Raw genomic sequence first — 25775 nt, 5'->3', positions numbered from 1 at the left:
GTAAATCCTCAGGAGGACAAGTGGTTAATGTTGCTTTTTACTGAAGTGGAGAAGGTCTTCTGCCGGGTGGACTGACGATTTCTAAGTAATGTTCCATAGCATATAAGTCTGGGACACCATATGAGATCATGGATCTCGGCCCTGTATTCAGCACCCCAGGCAACAGTGAGGATAAAATAAAAACACTCACCTTCAAGAGAGCTAATTTTCCAAGGCTGTAAGCTGCTCTCCAAGACTTAGATTGGGAGGGAATATTGGCATCGATGAACAGAGCACAGAAATGGGAGTTCTTCAAAAAGACTGTATGTGAACACACTGCAAAATATATTCCCATGGGCAACAAGTTTAAAAGGCTAAAAATGTGACTTACAGCCAAAGTTAAAAAATCTATAAACGTTAGGAAAAGAGCTTTTATAAAATCTAAAAATGAAGGAACGCTATCATCATTTAAACATCACAAAGAATATTTTACAAAGAATATTAATATTACAAAGAATATTAATCTTTAAAAAAGAAATCAAGGCGGCAAATATTGAAAACGAACGAAAAATTGCAAAAGATAGCAGGACAAACTCCCAAAAATTCTTCAAATAGTGAATAGGTGACTAGGGACAAAGAGAAGGCAAATTTCTTAAATACCTTCTTCAGCTCTGTGTATGCAAAGGAGTATGGGGGGAGTTCTTGTCTGTAGTGGACATGGTATTGACATAGCCCCAGATGATCCACATTGGCTCACACTGATAATGACTGGCATAGTACCACTGGAATAGTGTAAGGCCTATGTGGTACTGATATTTAAAAAGGGATCAAAATCTTTACCAAGTAATTATAAACTTGTTAGTTTAACTTCTATAGTTGGGAAGATACTGGAGAGTTTAAAAACAGATCACATACTGTAGATGAGTTCTTGCTGGAAAAAAATATGTTAAGTAACAGACAGCATGGATTCTTGGAAGAAAGAAGTTGTCAAACAAATCTGATTTCTTCTTATGAGCAGGTGAGCAAAACCTTGGACAGAGGGGTCGTGGTGGACGTGGTATACTTGGAATTTGCAAAAGCGTTTGACACAGCTCCCCACACATGGCTAATGTGTAAGGAAAAGTCTACAGGTTTGGAAAAATCAGTATGTAAATGGCTAGAAAACAGGCAAAAAAAATGTATTCAGAGAGTAGTGGTTAATGATTCATACTCTGAATGGTCTAGGGTTGTCAGTGGTGTACCCCAAGGTTCCATGTTGGGACACTTACTTGTTAATATATTTTTGCAGATGACATCAAGCTTTGCAGTGGAATAACGTCCTTACAGGATGTCTCCAACTTACAAGCCAACATCAATACACTGTGTAATTGGGCAACTATGTGGCAAATGAGGTTTAATGTTGATAAATCTAAAGTTATGCAATTGGGGGGTAAGAATATGCATGCATCATACATACTAGGGGGGGTACAAGTGGGGGAATCAATGGTGGAGAATGATCTGGGATTTCTAGTAGATCAGAAGCTTAATAATGGCATGCAATGCCAAGCTGCAGTTTCTAAAGCGAGCAAAATCCTCTCTTGTATTAACCATTAGCCGCCCGGCCAATGGCCGTTTGGCGGCTTGAAAAGCGCTGCAGCTTTCCGGGTGCACGCCATTTGGCGTGCTCCCGCACATGCGCGGTTTGCGCGGTTGCAGAGCGTTGCAGCAGTGCGATCTGTCACCGCCTGTGCACCTCGGACATGGCCGATGACAGATCCGAGTACCGGCTCCCGTTGCCGGTACCATGTGACCTGCTGTGACCAATCACAGCAGGTCACATGACAGTTGTATACAATGGATGGCTTCATTCATGATGCTATCCATTGTATACTAGTGCCTAGCTGTGAATGGTCACAGCTAATCACATGCACATGTCATGAGATTAGCTGTGACCAAATCACAGCTAAGCACAAAAAAAAAAAAAAAAAAAAAAAAGCTGAATGAATCGATTTCATTCAGGTAAATGCTTGCTTATAGCAAAGTAATTCTTTGCTATAAGCAAATTGTGTAAAAAAAAAAAAAAAAAAATACTGATCACTTCCCCAAAGTAGTACAGTGTTACTATGGTAACATTGTACTATTTTGGTCATAGTAAAATATGAAAAAAAATCTTAAAAAAAATAAAAAAAAATGTAATAAAAAATTAAATATAATAAAAATATAAAAAAAATTTTAAAAAAAAATATATATATATTTTTTCATACTGTCACCAGTCAGTGTCGCTGTTCACCGCCATGCCAGTTATATGATGACGCTGTACTGCACTGGCGACAGTATGTAAAAAAAATAAATAGTGAAAATGATTTTTTTAATTTTTTCATTTTCCGAAAAATTATGACAAAAAAATACAACTTCAAAAAACTCGCCATGCCTCTTATGAAGTACGCCGGACTGTCTACTCTGCAAAAAGGGGTCATTTGGGGGATATCTGTACTGTTCTGACATTCTTGGACCTCAAGATATTAGATTGGCTGTCAGTACTTCAGGATTGATCAATATTCAGATCTATCCCATAGTTTGTGAACATTATAACTTTCCTACAAAGTAAAAAATACATCCTAATTTGGGTTATTTTCACCAAAGACATGTAGCAGAATACATCTCGGCCTAAATTTCTGAAGAACAATTATTTATTTGTAAACTTTTATAACAGAAACAAAGAAAAATGTGTTTTTTTTTTCAAAATTTTTGGTCTTTTTTTGTTAATTTAGCAAAAAATAAAAACCCCAGCGGTGATTAAATACCACCAAAAGAAAGCTCTAGTTGTGTGAAGAAAATGATCAAATTTTAGTTTGAGTACAATGTTGTATGACCGCGCAATTGTCATTCAAAGTGTGAGAGCGCTGAAACCTGAAAACTGGCCTGGGCAGGAAGGTGTAAAATTGCACGGTATTGAAACGGTTAAAAGAGGCATAGACTCCTGAGAGAAAGATATCTTTTTACCCCTGTACAAATCATTAGTAAGACCTCATCTGGAATATGCAGTTAAAGTTTTGAGTACCAATTCAAAAAAAAGAATATTGGGGAACTGGAGAAAGTGAAAGTGCAGAGAAGGGCAACCAAAGTGATGAGACATGGAGGAACTCGGCTATAAGGAAAGATTAAAGGAACTGAATTTATTCTCTCTTGAGAAGAGGAGATTAGGAGGAGATATGATCAACATGTATAAATACATCAGTGGTTCATATAGCGAACTTGGTGTAGAGTTATTCACCCTGAGGTCCTCACAGAAGACAAGGGTGCACTCTTTACGTCTGGTAGAAAAGAGATTTAATCTCCAAATACGGAAAGGTTTCTTCACAGTAAGAGCTGTGAAAATGTAGAATAGACTCCCTCAATAGTTGGTTCTGGCTAGCTCAGTAACTTTAAAAAAGGCCTGGATTCTTGCATAGATACACAGAATATAACTGGATACTAACATTTATAGGTAAAGTTGATTCAGGGAATATCCGATTGCCTCTCAGGGATCAGGAAGGAATTTTTTCACCCTTGCAAGAGCAAATTGGATCATGCTTTTCTGGGTTTTTTTGCCTTCCTCTGTATCAACCGTGGGTATAGGATTATAACTTTTTTTTTTATGGTTGAACTACATGGACTTTTGTCTTTTTTCAGCCAGACTAACTTTGTAACTATATGTAACTATATATTGCTCAGGCTATTTTCCTCTCACTAATTGTATGCAACAGGGGTGTCCCATTTCCCCCTTGATATTCACTTTGACATTGAAACCTCTTTTATGTACAATTGGAGACCACTGGTCTGTTACTGGTCTATGAATCATTGGAATACAACACAGTATTGCGGCATATGCCAATGATCTTCTGTTCTCTGTTTTAATTTTTCACCTATTTTTGTTTTTTATTTGTTTGAATTTGTTTTGATTTCTACACTAAGAATATACATTTTAGTTTTTCTCTAAGTTATCCTCAAAATGTGAGACATTTTATTTCCTTATAGGTTAGTTTTCTTATGTGGTAAGCAGGCTTTGCCAATATTAGTCAGTTTTGTTCTGACTAACTTAAAGTTTTTTTGTAATCATGATTATGTCCATGTTTAAGCCAACATTGTGCCATCGGCTGCATTTCTACTATTGTAATTTTCTTGATATATGGACATGCCTGTCTGACTTATCCACTTTAGCCTCTGCTACATACTGGTACATCACCAGGTTGAAGTGGTTATATTTACATTCTGAACCCAGAGTATCAGAGGTGTCAGAAGGCTTGCAAGGTCAGGGCAACCACTGGGAGCAAGCATTATTAAGTGACGCCTGTGGGGGTAGCACTACACAAGCCTGAAACAACAGAACCAAACACCTTAGTAAAGTACTGTTAAAATGTATCTATACCCTTGTCTTGTGGGAAAAGATTAGAATTTCAATCAGATTTTACGGCAGTCGGAGGTACCCATGAAAATTTCTTCACTTCCTTTCAGGTAAGAAAGGTTGTCTCTGGGACAGAAAGTGAGGAGAAATCTATCAAAACAATGATACAGACAGAAGAAAATGTTTTCTTAAAGTTAATAAGTTACATTTGGGAATGCCAGTACCTCTCTAAGCTTTTTATTGCTGTCTGTTTCCCTGTTGTAGATTTTCTCTCACCTGTCTGGTAAAATATTGTACTCAGAACAGAACATGAGGGGAAATTTCTGTAATAGTGATGGGCCAAATACCCCCCCCCCCCCCAATTCGGTTCGCGATTCAAACCTACCAAAACTTCGACCGCAAACTTTGAACAGGGACAATTTACTGAGCGGTATCTTACCGCATCTGAGTATACGATAAGCCACCGCTTAGCTACTAAAATACCGCATGAGTTATATTATTAAGTCAAAAGGTATTTTAGTAGTGAAACACTCTTTAACCACTTGCCGTCCGCCTGCTGTTTATAATCGGCAGGACGGTGGCACTCCAGGGGCGGGTTGCCATTCATAAATGAAACACCGATCGTTTCACAGTGAAACACCGATCGTCGGACGGGACCTCTGTATGAGGTCCCGATCATGTGATCACTGATTGGCCAATCAGTGATCACATGCAAAGTAGTAAGCAAGATGTCACTTCTGACATCATTGCTTACTACGTGTGAAATCTGTGAATGATAACAGAGGTCACATGGTACAAGGCTATTCACAACAGCCTTGTACCATGTGACAAGCTGTGACCAATCACAGCTCACTCAGTATTTCTTAATGGCTGCAAGAATGCAGACAGAGAGAAAGAGAAATTATTGCTTTTACATCCTATATGGGTGTAAAAGCAATCACTGTAAATAAAAAAAAAAAAATCTTCATCACCCCCCACAAGTAGTACAGTGTCACCATGGTGACATTGTACTGCTAGGATGACAATATGTAAAAAAAAAACCCATAAATAATAAAAAAAATAAAATAAAAATGTAAAAAAATATTTAAAAATTATAATTTTTGGTTATAAACTAATTTGGCTTATTTTTTTTTTACTAAAAATATAATGGAATACATTTTGGCCAAGATTTATGATGAAAGATTATTTATTTGCAAAATTTTATAAGAATACCACTTTTTTTCAAAATGTTTGGACTTTTTAATTTACATAGCAAAAAAAATAAAAATCCCAGCGGTGAATAAATACCACCAAAATAAAGCTTTATCTGTCTCAAAAAAATTCATATGGGTACAGTATTGCATGACCGCGCAGTTGTCATTCAAAGTGTGATAGCGCTGAAACCTGAAAATTGCCCTGGACAGGAAGGGGGTAAAAGTGTCCAGACAGGAAGTGGTAATGTTCCAGCTGTCAGCAGGGTTCCCTGCTGACAGTTGAATGTCAAAAGAATTGTCCTACAATTACACTTTTTTTTTTAAAAAACAGCATGGGGTCTCCCCTCCCATCCATACCAAGCCCTTCAGGTCTGTTATGGATTTTGAGGGGAACCCCCACGCCAACATATTTTTAAAAATGATGTGGGGTCCCCCCAAAATCCATAACAGACCCTTATCCAAGCATGCAGCCTGGCAGGTCAGGAAAGGGAGGGGATGAGCGAGTGCCCCCCCCTTGAACCATACCAGGCCACATGCCCTCAACATGAGGGGGTGATTTGGGATGGGGTGGCTCCTTGGCCGGTGGTTGTGGGGGTCTGTGGGTGGAGGGCTTATTGGAATCTGGAAGCCCCCTTTAACAAGGGGCCAGGCCACCAAATACCGGCCCACTCCCATGTGAAAGAGTATGCAGTACAAAAAAAATCCCCCAAAGTTGATCCAACATCAATCACAATGCCCGCCGCCACCGCCGACTTGAAAAAAGGAAAAAAAACCGCTCTGCTCTCGATGCTGGCTCCCACTGTCTGACAGCTGCGCCAGGATGACAGTTCTTAAATACTGTGATGACATCACAAGGGTGCAGGGTTGCCCCTGCCTACTTGTGATGTCATCATGCACTGTGATTGGTCAGGTGCATTGCGTTGGCTAATCACTATGCACTGTCAGGGTACAGTGCATTGTGGGGCACGGCGAGTGAACAGCCCGCCAAACACCCTTACCGTTCATGTGTTCAGCGAACACACGAACGGCCCAAGTTCGAGTCGAACATAAGTTCAGCATGAAGCCCATCCCTATTCTGTAACAGAGGCACAAATAACAGTAAAACCTGACATGGGATCTAAGCTTTTCTTTTGTATCCAAAACAAAAAAAGGGATGAAAATACACTTGAATACACTTTAATTTACAAAAAATTGTCAATTTCCCCACCAAATAAGGAATATGAAATAGTAGCCTGTAACTGGCAACTGGGTTGTAATATCGAGGTGTGCCCCTGGATGCTGCCTGAGGCTGGGTAGCAGTTTTCTGGGGTTCAGGATATTATTATTATTATTATTATTATTATACAGGATTTATATAGCGCCAACAATTTTGCAGCACTTTACATTATAAAGTGAGACAGGAAAGTTACAATACTAATAAATACAAGAGCGTTAGGAGGGCCCTGTTCCTGAGAGCTTACAATCTAATAGGGAGATGCAAGAGGTACAAAATGAAATAATTGTGAGGAATGAACTGATGATCTAGAAGTGGACAGAGTGGTAGATACAGTAGATTGATGTAATGAGTTCCAGAGGATGGGAGATAATCTGGACACAGCAACACTCTTAGCTATGACCATATACAAACTGTAAACTCTTCTTTGTGATAATTTAATCTAGCCTAATCCTAACATCTACCCAACATAAAAACAAAAATATGATAATAAATAATAAATAAATGATAAAAAACCTAAACTTTTTTTTAAAGTCCCATAAATGTCCAAAACAATTTCTTTTTCCACCTCCAAATCACAGCATGTCACTCTGTATGTAATAGTCCAATGTAATGTATCCCAAAGTTTTCGTGGATCTCAAAAAAATATAAACTAAAGATAATGTATTACCTTTTAAATTTAAACACAGTGCAACAAAAAGTGTGTCATGCAAACTGCATATCATGTGCACTATCATACATGTGAAAATAAATTACTAATAAAATTAAATAATTTATCAATCAATAATACCCGTGAATACAAAAAAAAGGTGAACACTTCAACTGCAAACAGTAAACCTTGATCTCTACACAGTGCAAGTATTGATTCACCAACTGAACCAATTAAGCATTACAACCAAAACGTGATATAATACTCCAAGATGTGCAAAATCAAGTGAATCACTCCAACTGGTGCAACAGTTCGTATGGTGTACTGTCATTAAGTTATGTTCTTTTGTGCCATTTTCCATTAAGAAAGATGGCACTTTCGATTTCCTGCCCTCGGCTGCGGGACAGGATAAAAAGAACCGCCGTCCAGACATCTTGATCTCTTGTGAAAAAGTCCAGGAAGTGACGAAACGCATCTGGACACCACGGAAGTGCGATTTTGGCCATCTTTGTTTGGGGAACATGCTATGTTTGCCACATTAGGATTACACTTGGTCACTCCTCATGCTGGCAGCCGTTTTTCATCTATTTTAATGTAAGCTACCTAATAAATATTGTTATATTTTGAATATATACAGTCTCTAATCTCCTATTTACCTTTATGAGGACCATGGAAAAACTATAACAGGATTACAAAGAAGCCTGGAAAGTGTCAGCATCCATTGCTTGGGGAAAAGCATGATAATACCTACATAGGGTAATTATCCACTGTTGCACCAGTTGGAGTGATTCACTTGATTTTGCACATCTTGGAGTATTATATCACTTATTGGTTGTAATGCTTAATTGGTTCAGTTGGTGAATCAATACTTGCACTGTGTAGAGATCACTGTTTACCGTTTGCAGTTGGAGTTAATTTAATTTAAATTTAAATTTAATTTTATTAGTAGTTTTTTTTTTTTTCACATGTATGATAGTGCACATGATATGCAGTTTGCATGACACACTTTTTGTTGCACTGTGTTTGTTTAAATTTAAAAGGTAATACACTATCTTTAGTTTATATTTTTTTGAGGTCCACAAAGACTTTGGGATACATTACGCTGGACTATTACATACAGAGTGACACGCTGTGATTTGTAGGTGGAAAAATAAATTGTTTTGGACATTTATGGGACTTTAAAAAAATGTTTTTAGGTTTTTTATTTATTTATTATTTATTATCATATTTTTGTTTTTATGTTGGGTAGATGTTAGGATTGGGCTAGATTGCATTATCACAAAGAAGAGTTTACAGATTATATTTACTTTCAAGGGTGAAAGGTTTTTCTTTTCTTCTTGGGTTAGGAGTTAGTGTTATAGTTGGGAGTGTGCAGAGTATTGGTTAAATATACAAACTGGCCTGATTAGCAAACAAGCAATTGGGTGCAGCCAGACTTCCACAGAACTGCTGACCCTGGACGCACACTATCTGCATTCAGGCCTGGTCGAGGAAGTGACAGCCAATAATTTTTAGAGTACGTATCTGACAGCTGCCACTTACGAGGCTGATGGTCACACACAGTCCCTGGAATTCATGAAGACTGGCATAGGCAGATTTTGTGAAAGAGTTCATGCATTGTAAAAATGGTGACGAATACACCAAATTCATGTACCTGTCTAGAACTTGTACTTGAATTTGGCTCACGCTGCTCCATCTTTAGAATGCACTACAATAAGACACTTTCGCAAAATCTTTACGGAGCCAGTTTTTCTCTCAGTACGCTAAAAAAGAATTGGTCTTAATTAGCTCCACTTTTACATTTGGAGCATTCAATGCAACACAATGTAAAAATGGCGCATTTTAGAACTATCTGAATTTGGTGCATGAGTCGCTGTCGGAACCAAAAGTGTTGCAAATGCTTTATTAACAAGAGGGATTAACGTCATAAACTCCTCCAATGTGTTAAGGCAGTGATTACAACCTACTAATTCTTGCCAGTGACCACCCCTAACTGCTGCTACTCAGCCATGTGCAGGGGAGGACTGACCATTTGGAAACTTGGGCACTGCCCAAGGGCCCAGGGTCAGTAGGGGGCCCATGAGATGCCCCTGGTACCTTTTTACATAGGCTTTTTTTGAGTTTGGGCAAGGACACAGGGGCCCCATGATCCCCTATTGCCCGGGGGCCCCATGAGTTGTCAGTCCGCCCCTGGCCATGTGAATATATTCTTATGATTATACTTGCCTAAATGATAACACACATACACTAACGCTTACGTATACTGGCATGTGGGGAAAAAACCCTTTGCTTACTTTCTTGTCTTTCTGTGTGTCTACATACAAAGAGTGGACAGAGCTCATAAAACTAGTAGCTGTTTGACTTAGTTCTTTCAATGATCAAAGAGATCAACTGAGCAAATACTGTTCAATTTTCAACAAAAGGAAACACAGAGCTCTGTTTGTAGTGCACAGACACATCATTGTGTTGTATACATATAAATACATTATTGCATGAATGCTTCTTTAAAACGTGATTATCTGCTTCTAAAAATATCTTTCATCTTGCAGTTCATCTAATTGTGTTGTCCTGCACTCTTTTGCTGTAGTTCACAAGGTAGAAAGAGACAATGCTTGGATATGTTTTAAAGGAATTTATACAGAAATGAAAATTCAATTCTTATAGAGAGCATTTCACTCTACTTGTGCTGCCCACATATTTGAAAGGTGTGACGTAAGGCACTTCTCACAGCATGCATACAAGGTTTACCAAAATTTTGATTAAAAAAAGCAAAAAAAGTATTTCCTTATGCCCATCTTTAAAATGTAGCCTGCAAAAAACCTTATAGCAGGGATCTCCAAACTTTCAAAAAAGGGTCAGTATACTGTTCTTCAGAGTTCGGGGAGATGAGTAACAACGCCTAAGGCTTGATGGTCAGTGGGAGTAAAAAACTGACACAGTGCCTTTGGTCAGTAGGATGAGGAATAGTGCCCTATTGTTACTAATTGTGGGAGGAATTGTGCACCATTATTGGTATCAGTGGGAAGAATGACTGTATGCCCTATTGTTCGTTTCAATGGTAGAAGTAGTGCCTCATCATTGGTGTCATTGGGAGGAAGAGTGTCCAGTCATTGGCATAAGTAGGAGGAATAGTGCCTCATCATTGGTATCAGTGGGAGGAATAGTACCCCATATCAGTGGGAGGAATAGTGTCTCATTATTGGTGTTAGTGGAAGGAATAGTACCCCACCACTGGTGTCAGTGGGCGGGGAGTTATGCCCCACTGCTCCATTATTGGTGCCAATGGGAGGAATAGTGCCTCATATCTGTAGGAGGAATATATCCCTACTATTGGTGTTAGTGGGAGGAATAGTGCCCCACCATTGGTGTCAGTGGAGGGAATTATGCCCCCCCTGCCCCATTATTGGGGTCAATGGGTGGAAGAGTGCCTCAAATCAGTGGGAGGAACAGTGCCTCAAGGGCTGAATAAAGGAAAGCAAAGACCCCATCCAGCCCTGAGTGCACTGTTTGGAGACCACTGCTCTATAGCACTGGAAACTAATAATCTATGGTAGCATATATTTAAAGTGAACTTGTCTTTGTCCATACATGGCAAAGCAATAAGTTTACTTAAACAGGAACTTCCATTTATATACATAAACAAAAATACATTTCCCAGCAGCATTCAAAATTAAATATAGGAAAATTTAAATGCAATGCTCAACTTCAATCAGGAGATATCCACACAGACGATCCACTTCTCCACCAGATGGCATTCCTCTTCCAAGTTAAATGTGGAGTATATTTGCCATTAAATCAACTTCCTATGAGACAAGGCTGTCCTGTTTACTTCCTTTTGGAGGCATCATCATCACCACACTGGCCTGGGCTTAAAGTACTATTACTGAATGGTGCGCAAACATCACTATGTTCTGTAGGTAAGTAAGAATCATCCAACGCTGCCATGGGCGGAGAAGAGAAATGATTTGTGACGTCACTGGATTGGCCAGAAGACCCATGAAAAAAAGGTGTATATTTTTTTTTTTGTTAAGTGTCAGCAGAGGTTGGTTTAATTTAAAAGAGGGCAACATCCAAAATGTGGTAGTACAAGAATGATGTCTTCTGCTTCTCCCATGAAAATGCACCTAATACCTAAAGCAGGCCATACACTCTAAGATTTCTTTTGCCAAAATACCAGCCATGTATGGCCAGCGTTAGGCAAGGCAATCACAAGTATATGGTGTATATGCATATACAATTATAGAGATTTCTATATTATGGACGTTTCTGACTGTCTGTATTCTGTTTTCTATTTTCACATTTAAAATGTGTTTTCCTTCCTTTGCTTCTTCCAAAGTGTGATTTCAGCAAAAAAGTGAAAGAGTCTGCTAATGATAAGATTGTGTCCCAAATGACCTATTTACCATGATGCTATTTTACAAATCAATAGCAAAATACCTGTGTATTCAGAAAAAAAAAATATCCAAAAAGTTTTTGATGTTGAGGGTAAAGGCTGCAGTATAAAATCTTTTTAAGAACCGTAAATGCTCATTACATTACATTTCGTAATCTCTGGGGAAGTCTTTACACGTTGCAATTAGAAACCATTAAAGTATGCAACATACTTTGTACGTACTCAACATTTAAACCAAAAAGCAGTCTCTTGTTTTACAATTCCTTGGTTTTCTGTTCCCTGCCTTAATATGCTTCACTTTGTGAACTAGTCTGCTGCTTTTTCTTGAGGAAATCGTAAATTTATTTTTAGTGTGCTAAAGTATGTCACAAAAATTATACCAAGGCAGGTGCTTATACTTACCGATTCTAAGGATGGTTTGGTCATGTGAGGGGAAAGGAGGGACAGCCCACAAGGGACGCCCCATAGTAAGCCTATAGGTGATGTCACCGCCCAGGCATTTCATCCCTTGATGCTCCCTCCTTTCCTCTGCTGCTGGGGAGATCACATGACTGAACCGGAGCACCCCCAGAATAGGTAAATATATACATCCTCCTTTCACAGAGTAGTTAGTATAGAAGTTAGAATGGGGTGGTAGCTGGTTTAAGCATTGTTAGAAATATCCTGAACTTCCACTTTAACTTTCAAATACCCAAGCCTCTGCTAGTCTCCATAGTTCTGGCATTTGATGGTGAACACCAACTTGGGCTGAAATAAAGCTCAACTCATGACAGGTATAAAATGAAAAACAAAAAAAAAAATATATACTGTGTATATATACAGTATATATAAATATAATCCCCCCCACTCCAAGCAGTTTAAGTACCCGAATCTATACATACACCTGAATATATACATACACGCATACTGTGTGTGTGTATATATATATATATATATATATATATATAAAATCCCCCCCCCCAAATCCAATATGATGTGACAGAGCTGTGAAAATCTGAGGACAAAAATACTAATTGTTAGGCAGGAAAATCAGCACCCATATGTGTATATCATCTTTGCATGTTAATGCTTTGAGTTCAGCTTTGAAGTACTGTATATGAGAATCCTCACCTTGTAAAACAACCCATGCAGTTTAAAATATAAATGAAAGGCACAATGCTTGTTTATATACAAATACCTTTTTTTTTCTTTTATAAATGATCACATGACCTCTGTTCTCAGCTGCAAAAGAGGCTTAGAGACATGAGGAGTGACATGGGGAGTGGATACTGCAGGGGGTGAGTCAGCAGGAGGCAGAGGGAGAGCAGTACACTAATCTACAAATGCCTGGTGGGGTCTGTTTGAAATAGGAAAGCAAGGGGACTAGCAGGATCATTAGGTATTTTACAAAAAGAAAGCTATGCAAAGCGAACAGGGTACTTTTTCATACAAGTATATGGTAACACAGATACATATCAGAAATATGAAATGTTGGGATAACATACTTTAATGCTCACTGTTTTACAAAAAATAAAGGTTTAACATTACTATGTAAGTAAATTTGTCACCTAATTTGTACAAATAGGAGTTGTCAACATTTTTTAAAACTATTTTTATTGATCTCTGATGTGTTACATACAGACTAAAAGGTTGTATAACAATAAACATTTAACAGGAGAAAATAAAATAGCAGTTTTGGGTAATGACATGTATGTACTTTTTTATAAAGATACGCTAAGATAAAAAACAGTCTAAGATTCCCTGGGTATATCAGGTTATCTAAATTCAGTGTAAGAGTAGATTCACACCATAAGCATACCGCCCAACCATCCCTCATTTAGAGTTGCTGTCCCTCTTTTAGAACCAAATCCCTCTATCTTCTTTGCTCTTTTGTTGTCCTTCATTTTGGACAGTTGTGTAGACGTCTATATTAGTTGCAACACTTAATTAAACTACACTAAACATTTGAAACAAACCTTTGTATTATCACATAATTTACAAAAGCACTATAAGAGACACAAAGAGATCAAAAAAAAAATCTGGTGGGTTTAGCCAACCATATTTTGCTTATTAATTCTTCATGATCCATATAACTGGGGACATGGCAGGGATGTGTTCTTTGCCTACATTTGTTTGCTTATAGGCGTCCCTCTTCCCCATCTCATAATATTGGAAGGCTTGCATAAGTGTCATATTTTATGAATTTTGAGGGGGCAATTTTATCTTCCATACATAATTTTTTTATATGGTATGATATTATTAACTATTACGATTATTAACATTTTGATAGGAAAGAGAGTATAAGGATGGCACTTGCTTCTAGAAAAAGTGTCAACAATATACTGTATATATAAGGCAGAAGAGCAGCATGACTATTGCTATTTCATTGTCTTTAAAGTTGTGTTTACATATTTGAACTATCACTATTGATGTAAAGCCTAAGTTTCATTCATGTCAGCTGTAGTACGGCTTCTGAAAATGGAACAGCTGGGTAGAACGTTCAGGCGTAGTCAGGAGCTCTTTATGAGAACCTGTGACATCCCATTAATTGGATTTATCTCCGCCACACTGGAAGATTATACTTGGAGGTGAGGGGGCATAGACCGAATATGATTTCAGTACAAGGGACATATCCTACAAACTATTTATGTCCATTGTGCTGATTTTTTTGTTTTATTTTGGCTGCACTTAGGCTTTAAAAATACCTTTTGTATTTGTGTACAGGCATGTTCTAGTCCTAGTTTGATGTTTATAGTCTATACTGGGGGTAAATATTTTCTTTATATTATCTTAAGTTCTGCCTTACGTTTACCACTTACTAGAATAGGTAGAGAAAATAAATTGTGCTTGATTCGTTCTAGTTTTTTCGGTATATGTCATGATAGAACTCTGTTGCAAAACTTGGATGTGGTTTAGTAGTAGTGTACTGATACAAAATGCGGACCGTGACAGTTTTTTCTTTCTGCTGGCTTCTGTTGGATTTATCTTGAGGCTTAGTGAGTCACTTTACTGCTTTCTTCTTGTTGTCAGGGCTGATCTGTTCATACAATGAATAAGGGGTGTGTGACTACAACCTCTGTGTACATTGGGTGGTCATACGCTTATAGTGACATTAGCACTGGACTAGGTACTATTTTGCCATTATGGTGTGTACAGGTGTAATATAAAATAAAATATGTGAAGGCTCTTACAAAACTGTAAGATTAAACAATAACAACAAATATGGTTTCAGTTTATTACACGTATCCGAATTTGTAAAAAGTACAATCTGATTTATTGCTATTAATTACTTTGTGTAAATGCCCAACTCCAGCCAAAACTTTTTTATTTTTCTGGATAATGTGAAAACCTTTTAATTGCTGTGTGCATAGTGGCATTTGGAAGATTTCACCTCCCTTCCTTTCTAGTTAAATGGTGGCAGACAAACCATGAAGTAGGGAAATCCCCCACCTTCTCCAGGGGAAACAGTAGGAGGAATTAAAATACATTTTCCAGTTCCATGGGGAAGACTTAGATTCTCTGACAAGGTTTTATTGCTGTCTGTGTCCACATGATGGAGATTTCCCCTAACTTTCTACTTGGGTGATAACGTCAGACAGAATCAGAAGTGAAGGGAAATCTCCACAGCCGGGGCATGTGTAAATGTTGAAATCTCTTAGAAGATAAAGCCCTTCCTTGATGTATACAAGTAGGAAAAAAAAAGTTTAGACCATAACTGAGCTTTAAAGCTTTAAAGCCTGTGTTTAACTAATTTTTTTAAGAAGCATGAGGAAGGGTAATTATATGCAATGAAAAATATCTGTTGGCTTCTGTCTCAGTTGAAATCTTAAGTCCCCTGACCCCTCTTCCATATTAGTGGTAATCTGCCTGTGTTGTGAGGGTAATATAGTTGCTGAAGCCCGCATAGGCAATGTGCCAACTATGCCCATTCTTTCTGTTCCCGCCTTCATTCAAAAAACTGTACTATAGCTGTAGTTAAGCTGTCCTCTGCTTCCTCTGTCAGCGCTCCTAGATGCAGCACAATACATTTATTTATATATATATATATATATATATATATATATATAATATTGCCCAGTGGGACAGGGGAGTTACATGGTGCAATTTGTAGACTGACAGTGCTCCATAGTACAGATGGCTGTCACATTTGCTCCAAGAAGAAGTAGCTTCCCGTAATGAAAGGTGCTCCGTGAATAGAGGAACAGACCTTTCATTCATCTGCTCATCCTCTATTCATAGAGCACTTTTGATTGCTGAAAACAGCTTCTATGAATGTAGGAGGTGGCTGACAGAGCAGGCATAGCTGACATGCTTGATGAGTGCCCATGCCTATAACCCCCAAATCACCAGAAGATTACCACTACAGGAGTATGGGGAAGGCATCAGAGTATCAGAAGATTTCAACTAAGATAGAATCCACTAGCACAAGGGACAATTCTCATTAAATGTAAGTATTGTTCCTTATGCTGATTTATTAAAAAAAACATGAACTAATCATAGACTTTAAGCCCATTCATGAGTAATGGCTTAACAGTAAGACCAAGACATACTCTCAAATGAAATTGTTCACTTTATTAATATGCACATCAGGTAAGCATGCAAAAGAAAATAGTTCTGTTCTGCAAAGCACAACTCCAGAATTTTTTGATTGTATAGAGAGGTATTACAGGACACAGGTAGCTTTAAATAAATTGGACAGAGGTTCTAAACCCTTCTCAAAAAATTAAAAGAAATATTTCAATGTTCTTAGCTTTAAGCTGCTCATAGAATTAAAAGGGGGTGCTGGATGTACAGGAAATGAAAGCAAAAGGACTGCCTAGAATTTAAAAATAGGTATAACTGTTAAAAATAAAATCAATTCTGGCATATTAATCAGAAGAGGTCCTACAACAGGGCCCTGCTAATCTGGATACACTCAAGATTGAGGCTGCTCATAGAATTTAAAAGGGGATGGTGGATATAGAGGAAATGAAAGCATTTGGCCAGCATTTAAATGTACACTATATTGCCAAAAGTATTGGGACACCTTCCTTTACACTCACATGAGCTTACTGGCATCCCAGTATTAGTCGATAGGGTTCAATATTGAGCTGCTCCACTCTTTGCAGCTATAACAGCTTCAACTCTTCTGGGAAGGCTGTCCACAAGGTTTAGGCATGTGTCTATGGAAATGTTTGACCATTTTTCTAGAAGAGCATTTGTGAGGTCAGACACTGAAGTCGGACAAGAAGGCCTGACTCACAGTCACCAATCTAATTCATCCCAAAGGTATTCCATCATTGTAGTCAGGACTCTGTGCAGGCCATTCAGGTTCCTCCACCCCAAACTCGCTCATCCATGTCTTTATGGATCTTGCTTTGCGCACTGGTGCAGAGTCATGTTGGAACAGGAAGGGGCAATCCCCAAACTGTTCCCACAAAGTTGGGCGCATGAAATTGTCCAAAATGTCTTGGTATGCTGACAACTTAAGAGTTCCCTTCACTGGAACTAAGGGGCCAAGCCCAACCCCTGAAAAACAACCTCACACCATAATCCCCCCTTCACCAAACTTTACACTTGACACAATGCAGTCAGGCAAGTACCGTTTTCCTGACAACCGCCAAACCTGGATTCGTCACTCCAGATAACACGTCTCTACTGCTCTAGAGTCCAGTGGCGGTGTGCTTTACACCACTGCATCTGATGCTTTGCATTGCACTTGGTGATGAGAGGCTTGGATGCAGCTGCTCGGCCATGGAAACCCATTCCATGAAGCACCTTACGCATTGTTGTGCTAATTTGAAGGCCACATGAAGTTTGGAGGTATTTAGCTATTTACTCTGCAGACAATTGGCGACTTCTGCACACAATGCACTGACCCTGCTCTGTCATTTTATGTGGCCTACCACTTCATGGCTGAGTTACTGTTGCTCCCATTTGCTTCCACTATGCTTTAATACCACAACAGTTGACCGTGGAATATTTAGTAGCAAGGAAAACTCACGGATGGAGTTATTGCACAGGTGGCAACCTATCACGGTAACACTGAGCTCCTGAGAGCGACCCATTCTTTCACAAATGTTTGTAGAAGTAGTCAGCATGCCTAGTTGCTTGATTTTATATACCTGTGGCCTTGGAGGTGACTAGAACACCTGAATCCAATGATTTGGAGGGTTGTCGCAATACTTTTGGCAATATAGTGTAACTATAGCTGCTAAAATGAAATCACTGTTGGCAATTCAACCAAAACAGGTCCTACAACATGGCCATATGACTGTAATTTAGATACACTAAATACATAACTAAAGATTAATTAATGTACACAAAATAATCAGTAATAATAATATTTCTTCCAGAGCCTCAGTATTAGTTATTGAGGCCACCCGTCACATAATAGGACCAAAAGAACGGTTTGGGAGGTGGGAAGCACAAGCCAAGCTTAACTGTGAAAATGCATGTAGTGTTTGTTTGTATAATTATACTTTAATTGATATTATTTGAAAAATGTATACCTAAATAAATGAATGCTTTTATAAATGTATACAGCTGTTAGCTTATATCTTTATATGAACTGTGTTATAGTTTTTCTGTCTTCCATTATGCACATATAATTCCCACACTAAGTTGTTTTCCTTTTTTCAAATACACATTATGCAGCCACAGTAGTCATGCTACTACATTCAGAGATCTTTGCAGTGTGGGTTTGCCAGCTGCTGCACAGCCTTTATTCATAAAAACATCCCTACAGCTCCTCTTAGTACACATGCACTGTGGCCACAATCATTCCCATGAATGAGCCATATTCCACAAAATGAGCATGGAGATATTTTTAACTTCTTTCCAACCTCGCTATAGCTGAAAGATGGCTACAGTGCGGCTCTCCAGTTCTGAGAGGATGTCCATGAATGTCCTCCTATGTGTCCACCTCCTGCACGTCCCCTGGGGCACTCATGGGGTACGTTCTGTGACTATTCACAGAACATGGTAAAGGGCCGATCACAATGGCCCTTTACCTTGTGATCAGCTGTGTCCAATCACAGCTGGTCACATGTAAACAGACTTACTTAACGTTATTTCTTTCCTCACATGTTGTCTCCATGAAAGGACAAGAGAACCGATAACTGGCAAGTCTGAAAGGGCATAAAGAGTACTTCGTTTTCATTGATCATCAGGACACTGATCATCAGTGCCCTGATAATCAGTGCAGCCCCATCAGTGCCCATCAGTGCAGCTTTTCAGTGCCCATCAATGCAGGGTATCAGCTCCCATCAGTGCTACCTCATCAATGCCCATCAGTGCCGCCTCATGAATGTAACCCCATCAGTGCAGCCACATCAGTGCCCATCAGTGAAGCCTCATTAGTGCACATCTGCACAGCCTTATCATTGCACATCTGTGAAGAAGAAAAATTATTTATTTGCAAAATTTTATAACTGAAACTAAGAAAAGCGCTTTCCTTTCAAAATTTTTGTTTAGCAAAAAAATAAAAAACCCAATGGTGAATAAATACCACCAAAGAAAGTTCTATTCACCTAAACAAATCATAAAAATTTCATATGGGTACAGTATTGCATGACTGCGCAATTGTCATTCAAAGTGCAACAGCACTAAAAGCTGACAGTTGGCCTGGGCAGGAAGGGGATGAAAGTGCCTGGTATTGAAGTGGTTAAGAAGCAAGGTTGTATGGAGTCACTTAGGGCAGTTCAGTGAAAATATCTGGAACTGGAAGGGTGGGAGGTATTAAACATAGCCTTCTGAACTCAGGGGAGTTGGTGCATTTTTAAATTATTCTTTTTATACCAATGAAAATATCCCAATAGAGGAATTGTACAGCTAAAAGAGATGGAAGCAGTTTAAGTGAAAAAAAAGTATTAAACAATCTGATTTTCAATTAGTTATCACATAAGGTAATTCCTAAGAGAGTTTAACAAACATACAGTGTTTGTTACCAAGGTATTAGTATAATTTTGCACTAATAACAGTGAAGTATTATAAATAGCTATAGTTGTAAATAGAGGCGGACTGACCATTCGTGCACTCGGGCACTGCCCGAGGGCCCGGGGTCAGTAGGGGGCCCCAGAAGATGTCCCTAGTACCTTTCATAGCCTTTTTTTGGGTGTGGTTTGAGTGTGGGTGAGGACATAGGGGCCCAATAATCCCCTATTGCCCGGGGACCCCATGAGTTGTCAGTCCGCCCTTGGTTGTAAATGTGCTTATTGAGCGTTAAATTACCTCTGCCATGTTTACTGACTGAGGGTGAATTTTTTTTGCAGGTGGTTCTTCCGTACAATAAAAAGGTCTGAGGCTGAGAAGCAGCTTATCCTACCAGGAAACCAAACTGGATCTTTTCTCATCAGAGAAAGCGAGAGCCAAAGGGGAGATTACTCTCTTTCTGGTATGTTATTTTAATACAATCAAAGCTGTTGCACAATAATATTCTAAATATATTTGATCTATTTAAACAAAAGTTTTTAGCAACTGTGTATTAAAATGTTCTTTATAATGATGCTCATTTATTTCTTTTATAAGCCGTACAAAAAAATAAAAACTCATGAGCGTAGTGGGTGAGAAATATTTGATTGTAAGTTATTTGCATTGCCTAATAACTACAAAAATTAGATAAGAAAACTGTTAATTTGCTACTCAATCTGGATTAAAATGACTAACTTTAACAAAAAATGCCAAACTGTAGTATTCAGATAAATATTTGGCATCCTCTGGTGAAGTCTAATGTTGTCTGCCCCCTTCTGCCTCTCACATATTCCTATTGACTAGTAAGAGAGTCAATAATAGTGAAGGGGCAATAGAAAAGTATGGGGGAAAGAGTCTAGTACACTTTGACTTCAGATTGACCCAAAATGCGATCGGACAACTGAAAGGTATTGCAGGTATGTGTCTGCACTTTGTACATATCAGCTGCTTTTTTTTAAAGTATATAAAAACCCAATCACTTAAAGTAGAACTCCGGGCACATTTTTTTGTGGCACATGCAGTGGGGCTGTGCTCACACTGCATGGGTTAACTGCTCATTTTATTCTAGGGGAGAGGACGGCAGAAATATACTTAGCTCCTGCCTTCCCCACTGTCCAGAGTTCTTCTAAATGGACTGTTACTTATGTCAGCATGCTCAATGCATGCTCTATAGGCAGGAACACTCTACCGCTGGACTGTGGGTGAGCGCGGTTTTCTTTAGGATTAGTGGGTCAGGTGAGTATGAGCTTTGTGTTCACTCTTTGAAAAAATGGGTAGTTGACCCATACAGTGGGGGCACAGCCCCACTGTATGGCGAAACAAAAATTTTTCTCTTCTTTAAGAGTTCTGCTTTAACTGTTATAATTTATAAGCCTTAACATGTTCATGTAATATGAAAGTTTGATTTTATTCTTCTTCAGATTCTGAAGGTTTCAATAAAAGAATACCTAGATAAATGGTAATCCTAATGTGTAGGTCTTTTAAGCCACTCCTTCTTGGTTCCTGCACTGTCACACTATCAAACATGGCCCTGGTTGAGGCTACAAACTGCCATACTGTCACACAATGCACAGGCATAAACAAATGTAAAATCAATATTATAGCAAGTAATTGGCCACACATCAATGACATCACTCATATCCAATCTTTATTGAGCCAGCACAAACACTCTGAGAGTCCCCACCTTCAGGCCACCCCTCTCTGTCATGTTTCACTCTTACAGGCTTAAGACTCTTTACAACTAAGTTCATAAGGGTGAAACATATCAGTAGAGGTAACAACAATAATGGGCATCCAGAACGCTGCTCTGCCACTTGACCAGTGTAAAATATGTATATGGTCTCACCCTCAGTGCTTCTCCACTGACCACATCCCTTGGTGCATTTCGTCCTGCCCAATGGGGCTTAGTCATGGATGTCAGATTGGGTGGCATGTTGCTGGGGACTCTCCGTGTGTGTTTGCTGAGTCAAAAAAGACTTGTTATGACTGACGTCACTGGTGTTTAGCTGTTTACTTGCTTCAACTTTGTTTTTACATTGTTTTCATTCTTTTGCATATCAGAGCTGAGGCTCACTTTCAGTGAGTCTGTGTTGGCTCAATAAAGATTCGGCATGAGGGACAAAATTGGTATGTGGCCTTCTACTTGCTTTAGTATGAAGCAAAGATAGCCAAAGAGCCCTTTGGCAGACACCTAACCTTCTCAAAGCGGTGACCAAGGAGGATTTGTGGAGTTTGAAGCAGTGCCTCACTTCTGAAAATCTGCTAAGTGTGAAAATAATATTTATTAGAAAAAAAATACACAGAACAGGGATTTATGTCTAGATCCTAAGCATTTTGGGTATTTTGGGTAACACAGGATACATTTATATTAGAGGCCCTTTCCAAGGCCTTTTTCCAGGCGCGCAAGGCACTTCTAGTGTGCTGGACCTCTGATACTCCCCCCACTGTTGCCAACTAGAAGCAAAATATGGGACTTATTTTACGATATGATCGTTTAGTTTACCAGCATAGAGGATGTTCGGGTAAATTTGAGAAACTTTGGGATGCTTGGTTGGACACTCCAGGTTTAGCCCCTTTTGATTTAATAATGCATAGGCTGTTGTAGTTGCTATTGATTGCAATTTGATTATCACTTTCTCTAAGGCCATTTTCTGTCTCTCCTGTATACCCTGGTGGGTGCTCTCTGTTTTCTGTGGGTCCACTGTTGTGGGGATACTCTTATTGTCCTGTATATGCACAATTGCCTTATCATCTGATTGCATTGTAATATGTTATCTCTGTAATGCTGCATAGACTCTTGGATTTCTTGTCTAACTGATTGCACTGGAAGGTTTTCTTTGTTATGTTGTTCGGTTTGTTAGTGATTGAGTCTTTGATACCATTCTGTATATGCTTTTCCATTTTGAGATTTGTATGACTTCACCTTTATTAAACATAATTTCTGATTTAAAAAAAAAAAAAAACAGGGATTTATGTCCCTTAATCTGTCAGGACCCACACACTTGATTTTCATTTAATAGTATTTACACATTACCTAACTGGTTATGTACACTTTACTGGTCAAACGCTTTACAATGCCTGATAATATTAAGTTTGATTAAATACATTTTTAAAAGTGTATGTAAAATCTATCATTACACTGGAAATTCAAAATTATGAGTATGATAAGTCTGCATTGGTGTAAAAATAGACAATATATAACCAAAAAAAGTGCATGTAACAGTAAATAACAGTAAATAACAGTGAAACACAGCCACTTGCAAAAAGACTGATAAAAAGGTCCCCCACATGAGGTTTTCAAAATTGCACCACTTGAAGTGAGTCTCTCTTTTCACAGATATCAAAATGTAGCATGATCCAAAAAACACAATGTTAATACACACAGCACTCAGATTCTAAAACTTTAGTGATCAGTATGTGTTTACTTGATATGATTCCAAATCACAAAAGTGCAATGCCTAAAGTGAGACTTTGCCATAAAGTAACAAAAACCACTGCCGAAGAATGTAGATGGCAACATGCTTAATAGCAGAATCCCAAATGACTAGAGGCCAATTTACACTTATATAATACAGTATATAACCAATTCAGTTTATCAACAGTAGATGTAAAAAAACACTAACTGTCATCTGTTAAAGACTGCTACTCGAGTCAATTAAAAATACATTTGTTCTCAAATGTCACCAAGAAAGAAAAAAATAAGAATTCAATGGTAGACAGTAAAAATAATCCCCCATATATTATTAAAAAGATTTTAAAAAGCTGGTCAAATATGTACACCAAAGAAACATTACTGATCTCACAGAAGCTGCTAATGTGATGATGTCAAAGCCCAAAGCTTCATCTGACGTGTTTCATCAAAATAAATGTCCTCAGGGATTACCTTAAATATATAATTGAAAACATATTTTTTTTAACTCATAGCCTGTGCTGCACTCAGTTCTCTCTGTTATAGAGAGGAGGAGCAGGTGAGGTGTTGTGTAGTCCTGTCCTAGGGTGACAACACTGCTGTTTCATAGATACAGTACGATGAGTGTTGTCACCCTAGGACAGGAAATATATTATTGGCAGGATTACCAACTGAAAACAAATCTGAAAAAAAACCAAAGAAAACTAATTTACCCAGATCATCTAGGTCACATGTCAAACACAAGGCCTGATGGCCCCGCCAGGCCATTTCAGGTATCCCTCACACCTCTCCTGTAGCTGTGGCTCCCCCCTCATTTCCACCCCCACTGTGTCTCATTCAGTAGCAGAGAGGAGGACAGACCTCCTGCGCTTCTCCGTGCAGCAGCGGAGAGGTTTATCTCTGCCCCCCCCATCTTAGTAGTTGGCAGCAGAGAGGAGGCCAAAACTTTTACAGATCCTGTACCCCTCTGTGCAGCCACTGCATTGCCTTATCTCTACCTCTCCTTGTGTCAGCATTAAGCAGACTTAGACAGCTGTCTCCAGACCTCCTCTGGTCCTCCTCCAGACCCTGCACTTTCTGCTTCCCAGCTCCATCCCCAGCTTCTTTCCAGCAGCAGTACAAGGTGATGGGGGTGCACCGTGATGGAAGGGAGGGTGGGGGATACTTGCTATCAGATGTAAAAGGGGGTGGGAGATGCTTTGGACATCTGATCTTAGAGATACAACTAGCCCTTTGAGGGCAACCATAATGTTGATACAGGCCACAATGAAATTGTGTTTGACCCCCCTGATCTAGGGAATAGTAAGTTGCAATGTATTCCCTTTTCATTTTTGATATTGGATACTCTTTAATGTAACATGTCCAAATGATTAACCTGAATCGCCAATGATTTTAAAATGCTTTGATTTTTTTTTAAAACACTTTTTTCAATACCTGGTACAATTTACCATTGCAGACAAGCTAATAATGATGTCACCGTGCAATTTACACCAATATTTCACTGTATCAATAAAAGCCCTAAGGAGGCTATACTAAAACCCTGAATAAGATTAAAAAATCATTGAATAGCAACAATCCATCCATTTTTTTCCTGCATAAGGCTTTGCCCCTTTTGATTGGAGTAGAGTGTTCACCTTTTGCTAGACTATTGCTTTCAGTTAAATGGATACCATAATGTTATAGTGCAGGGGTTTCAAACTCCAGCTGTTGTGGAACTACAAGTCCCATGAGGCATTGCAAGGCTGGCAGTTATAAACATGACTCCCAAAGGCAGATGCATGATGGGACATGTAGATCCCCAACAGCTGGAGGACCGCTAGTTTGACATCCCTGTTATAGTAGGAAGAACATACTGTAGATAAAACTGTAAACATAAGCAGAATCAGGGGCGGACTGACAACTCATGGGGCCCCTGGGTAATAGGGGATCATGGGGCCCCTGTGTCCTTGCCCAAACTCAAAAAAGCCTGTGAAAAAGGTACCAGGGGCATCTCATGGGGCCCCCTACTGACCCCGGGCCCTTGGGCAGTGCCCGAGTTTCTAAATGGTCAGTCCGCCCCTGAGCAGAATATAAGTAGGCCCCCAAGTTTTACTTTTTTAAACTGTCCATTCTTGTTCCTCTGTGGCATTAATTTATATGCGTGTCTACAAATGCCACCATGTTGATTTCATGGATGTTGCAAATTCTCTATCTCTAAGGCTTCCTCAAATAAAAATACTGCTTTTGATTGACTTGTAAAAAAATCATGTAGATTTCTAAGCGACCCTGCAAAACTGAGATAACTGCATTGGTAAGCTTACACGCTACAGCTAATGACTTGCATTTCATTTACTGTACAAGCACTTTCCTTTGCAGATGCCGAAACAATAAATGGACTGATCAGTTGTGTTTCTCTTTTACCAGCAAAGTAATAAATCTAATGTTTGGGAAAAAAACTGTTTGGATTGTAATGAAACAAATCTATTTTCAAGCTGTGCTAAGTTGCCAGTTTACCTTGGTAATTAACAGAAGTAAATTACAAACTGGCAAATTCAATGAAGATATAGTGCTGACTGTAAAATTAAGTGAAGACAAAATATCACACTAAGTTCTATTATTCGAGCCAGTTCTTTCAAAATAAGTGGATTCATTTATGATCTACTTTTTC

The 25775-nt window shown here is 38.8% G+C and overlaps 1 protein-coding gene across 1 annotated transcript in view; it reads left to right on the top strand.

Moving 5' to 3' along the window:
- Positions 1-25775, top strand: part of FRK (fyn related Src family tyrosine kinase) — a 161092-nt gene that overhangs the window by 59698 nt on the left and 75619 nt on the right. Inside the window, exon 2 of the mRNA XM_089652142.1 lies at positions 20022-20143. Within this exon, the coding sequence (XP_089508268.1) occupies positions 20022-20143 (122 nt within the window). The remainder of the gene's footprint in view (positions 1-20021; positions 20144-25775) is intronic.

Source organism: Staurois parvus, unplaced genomic scaffold (genome assembly GCF_062004578.1).
Source record: "Staurois parvus isolate SC_StPar_1 unplaced genomic scaffold, SC_StPar_1.0 ptg000672l, whole genome shotgun sequence".
Classification (NCBI taxonomy): Eukaryota; Metazoa; Chordata; class Amphibia; order Anura; family Ranidae; genus Staurois; species Staurois parvus.
This window is presented reverse-complemented; position numbering and strand designations above follow the sequence as displayed.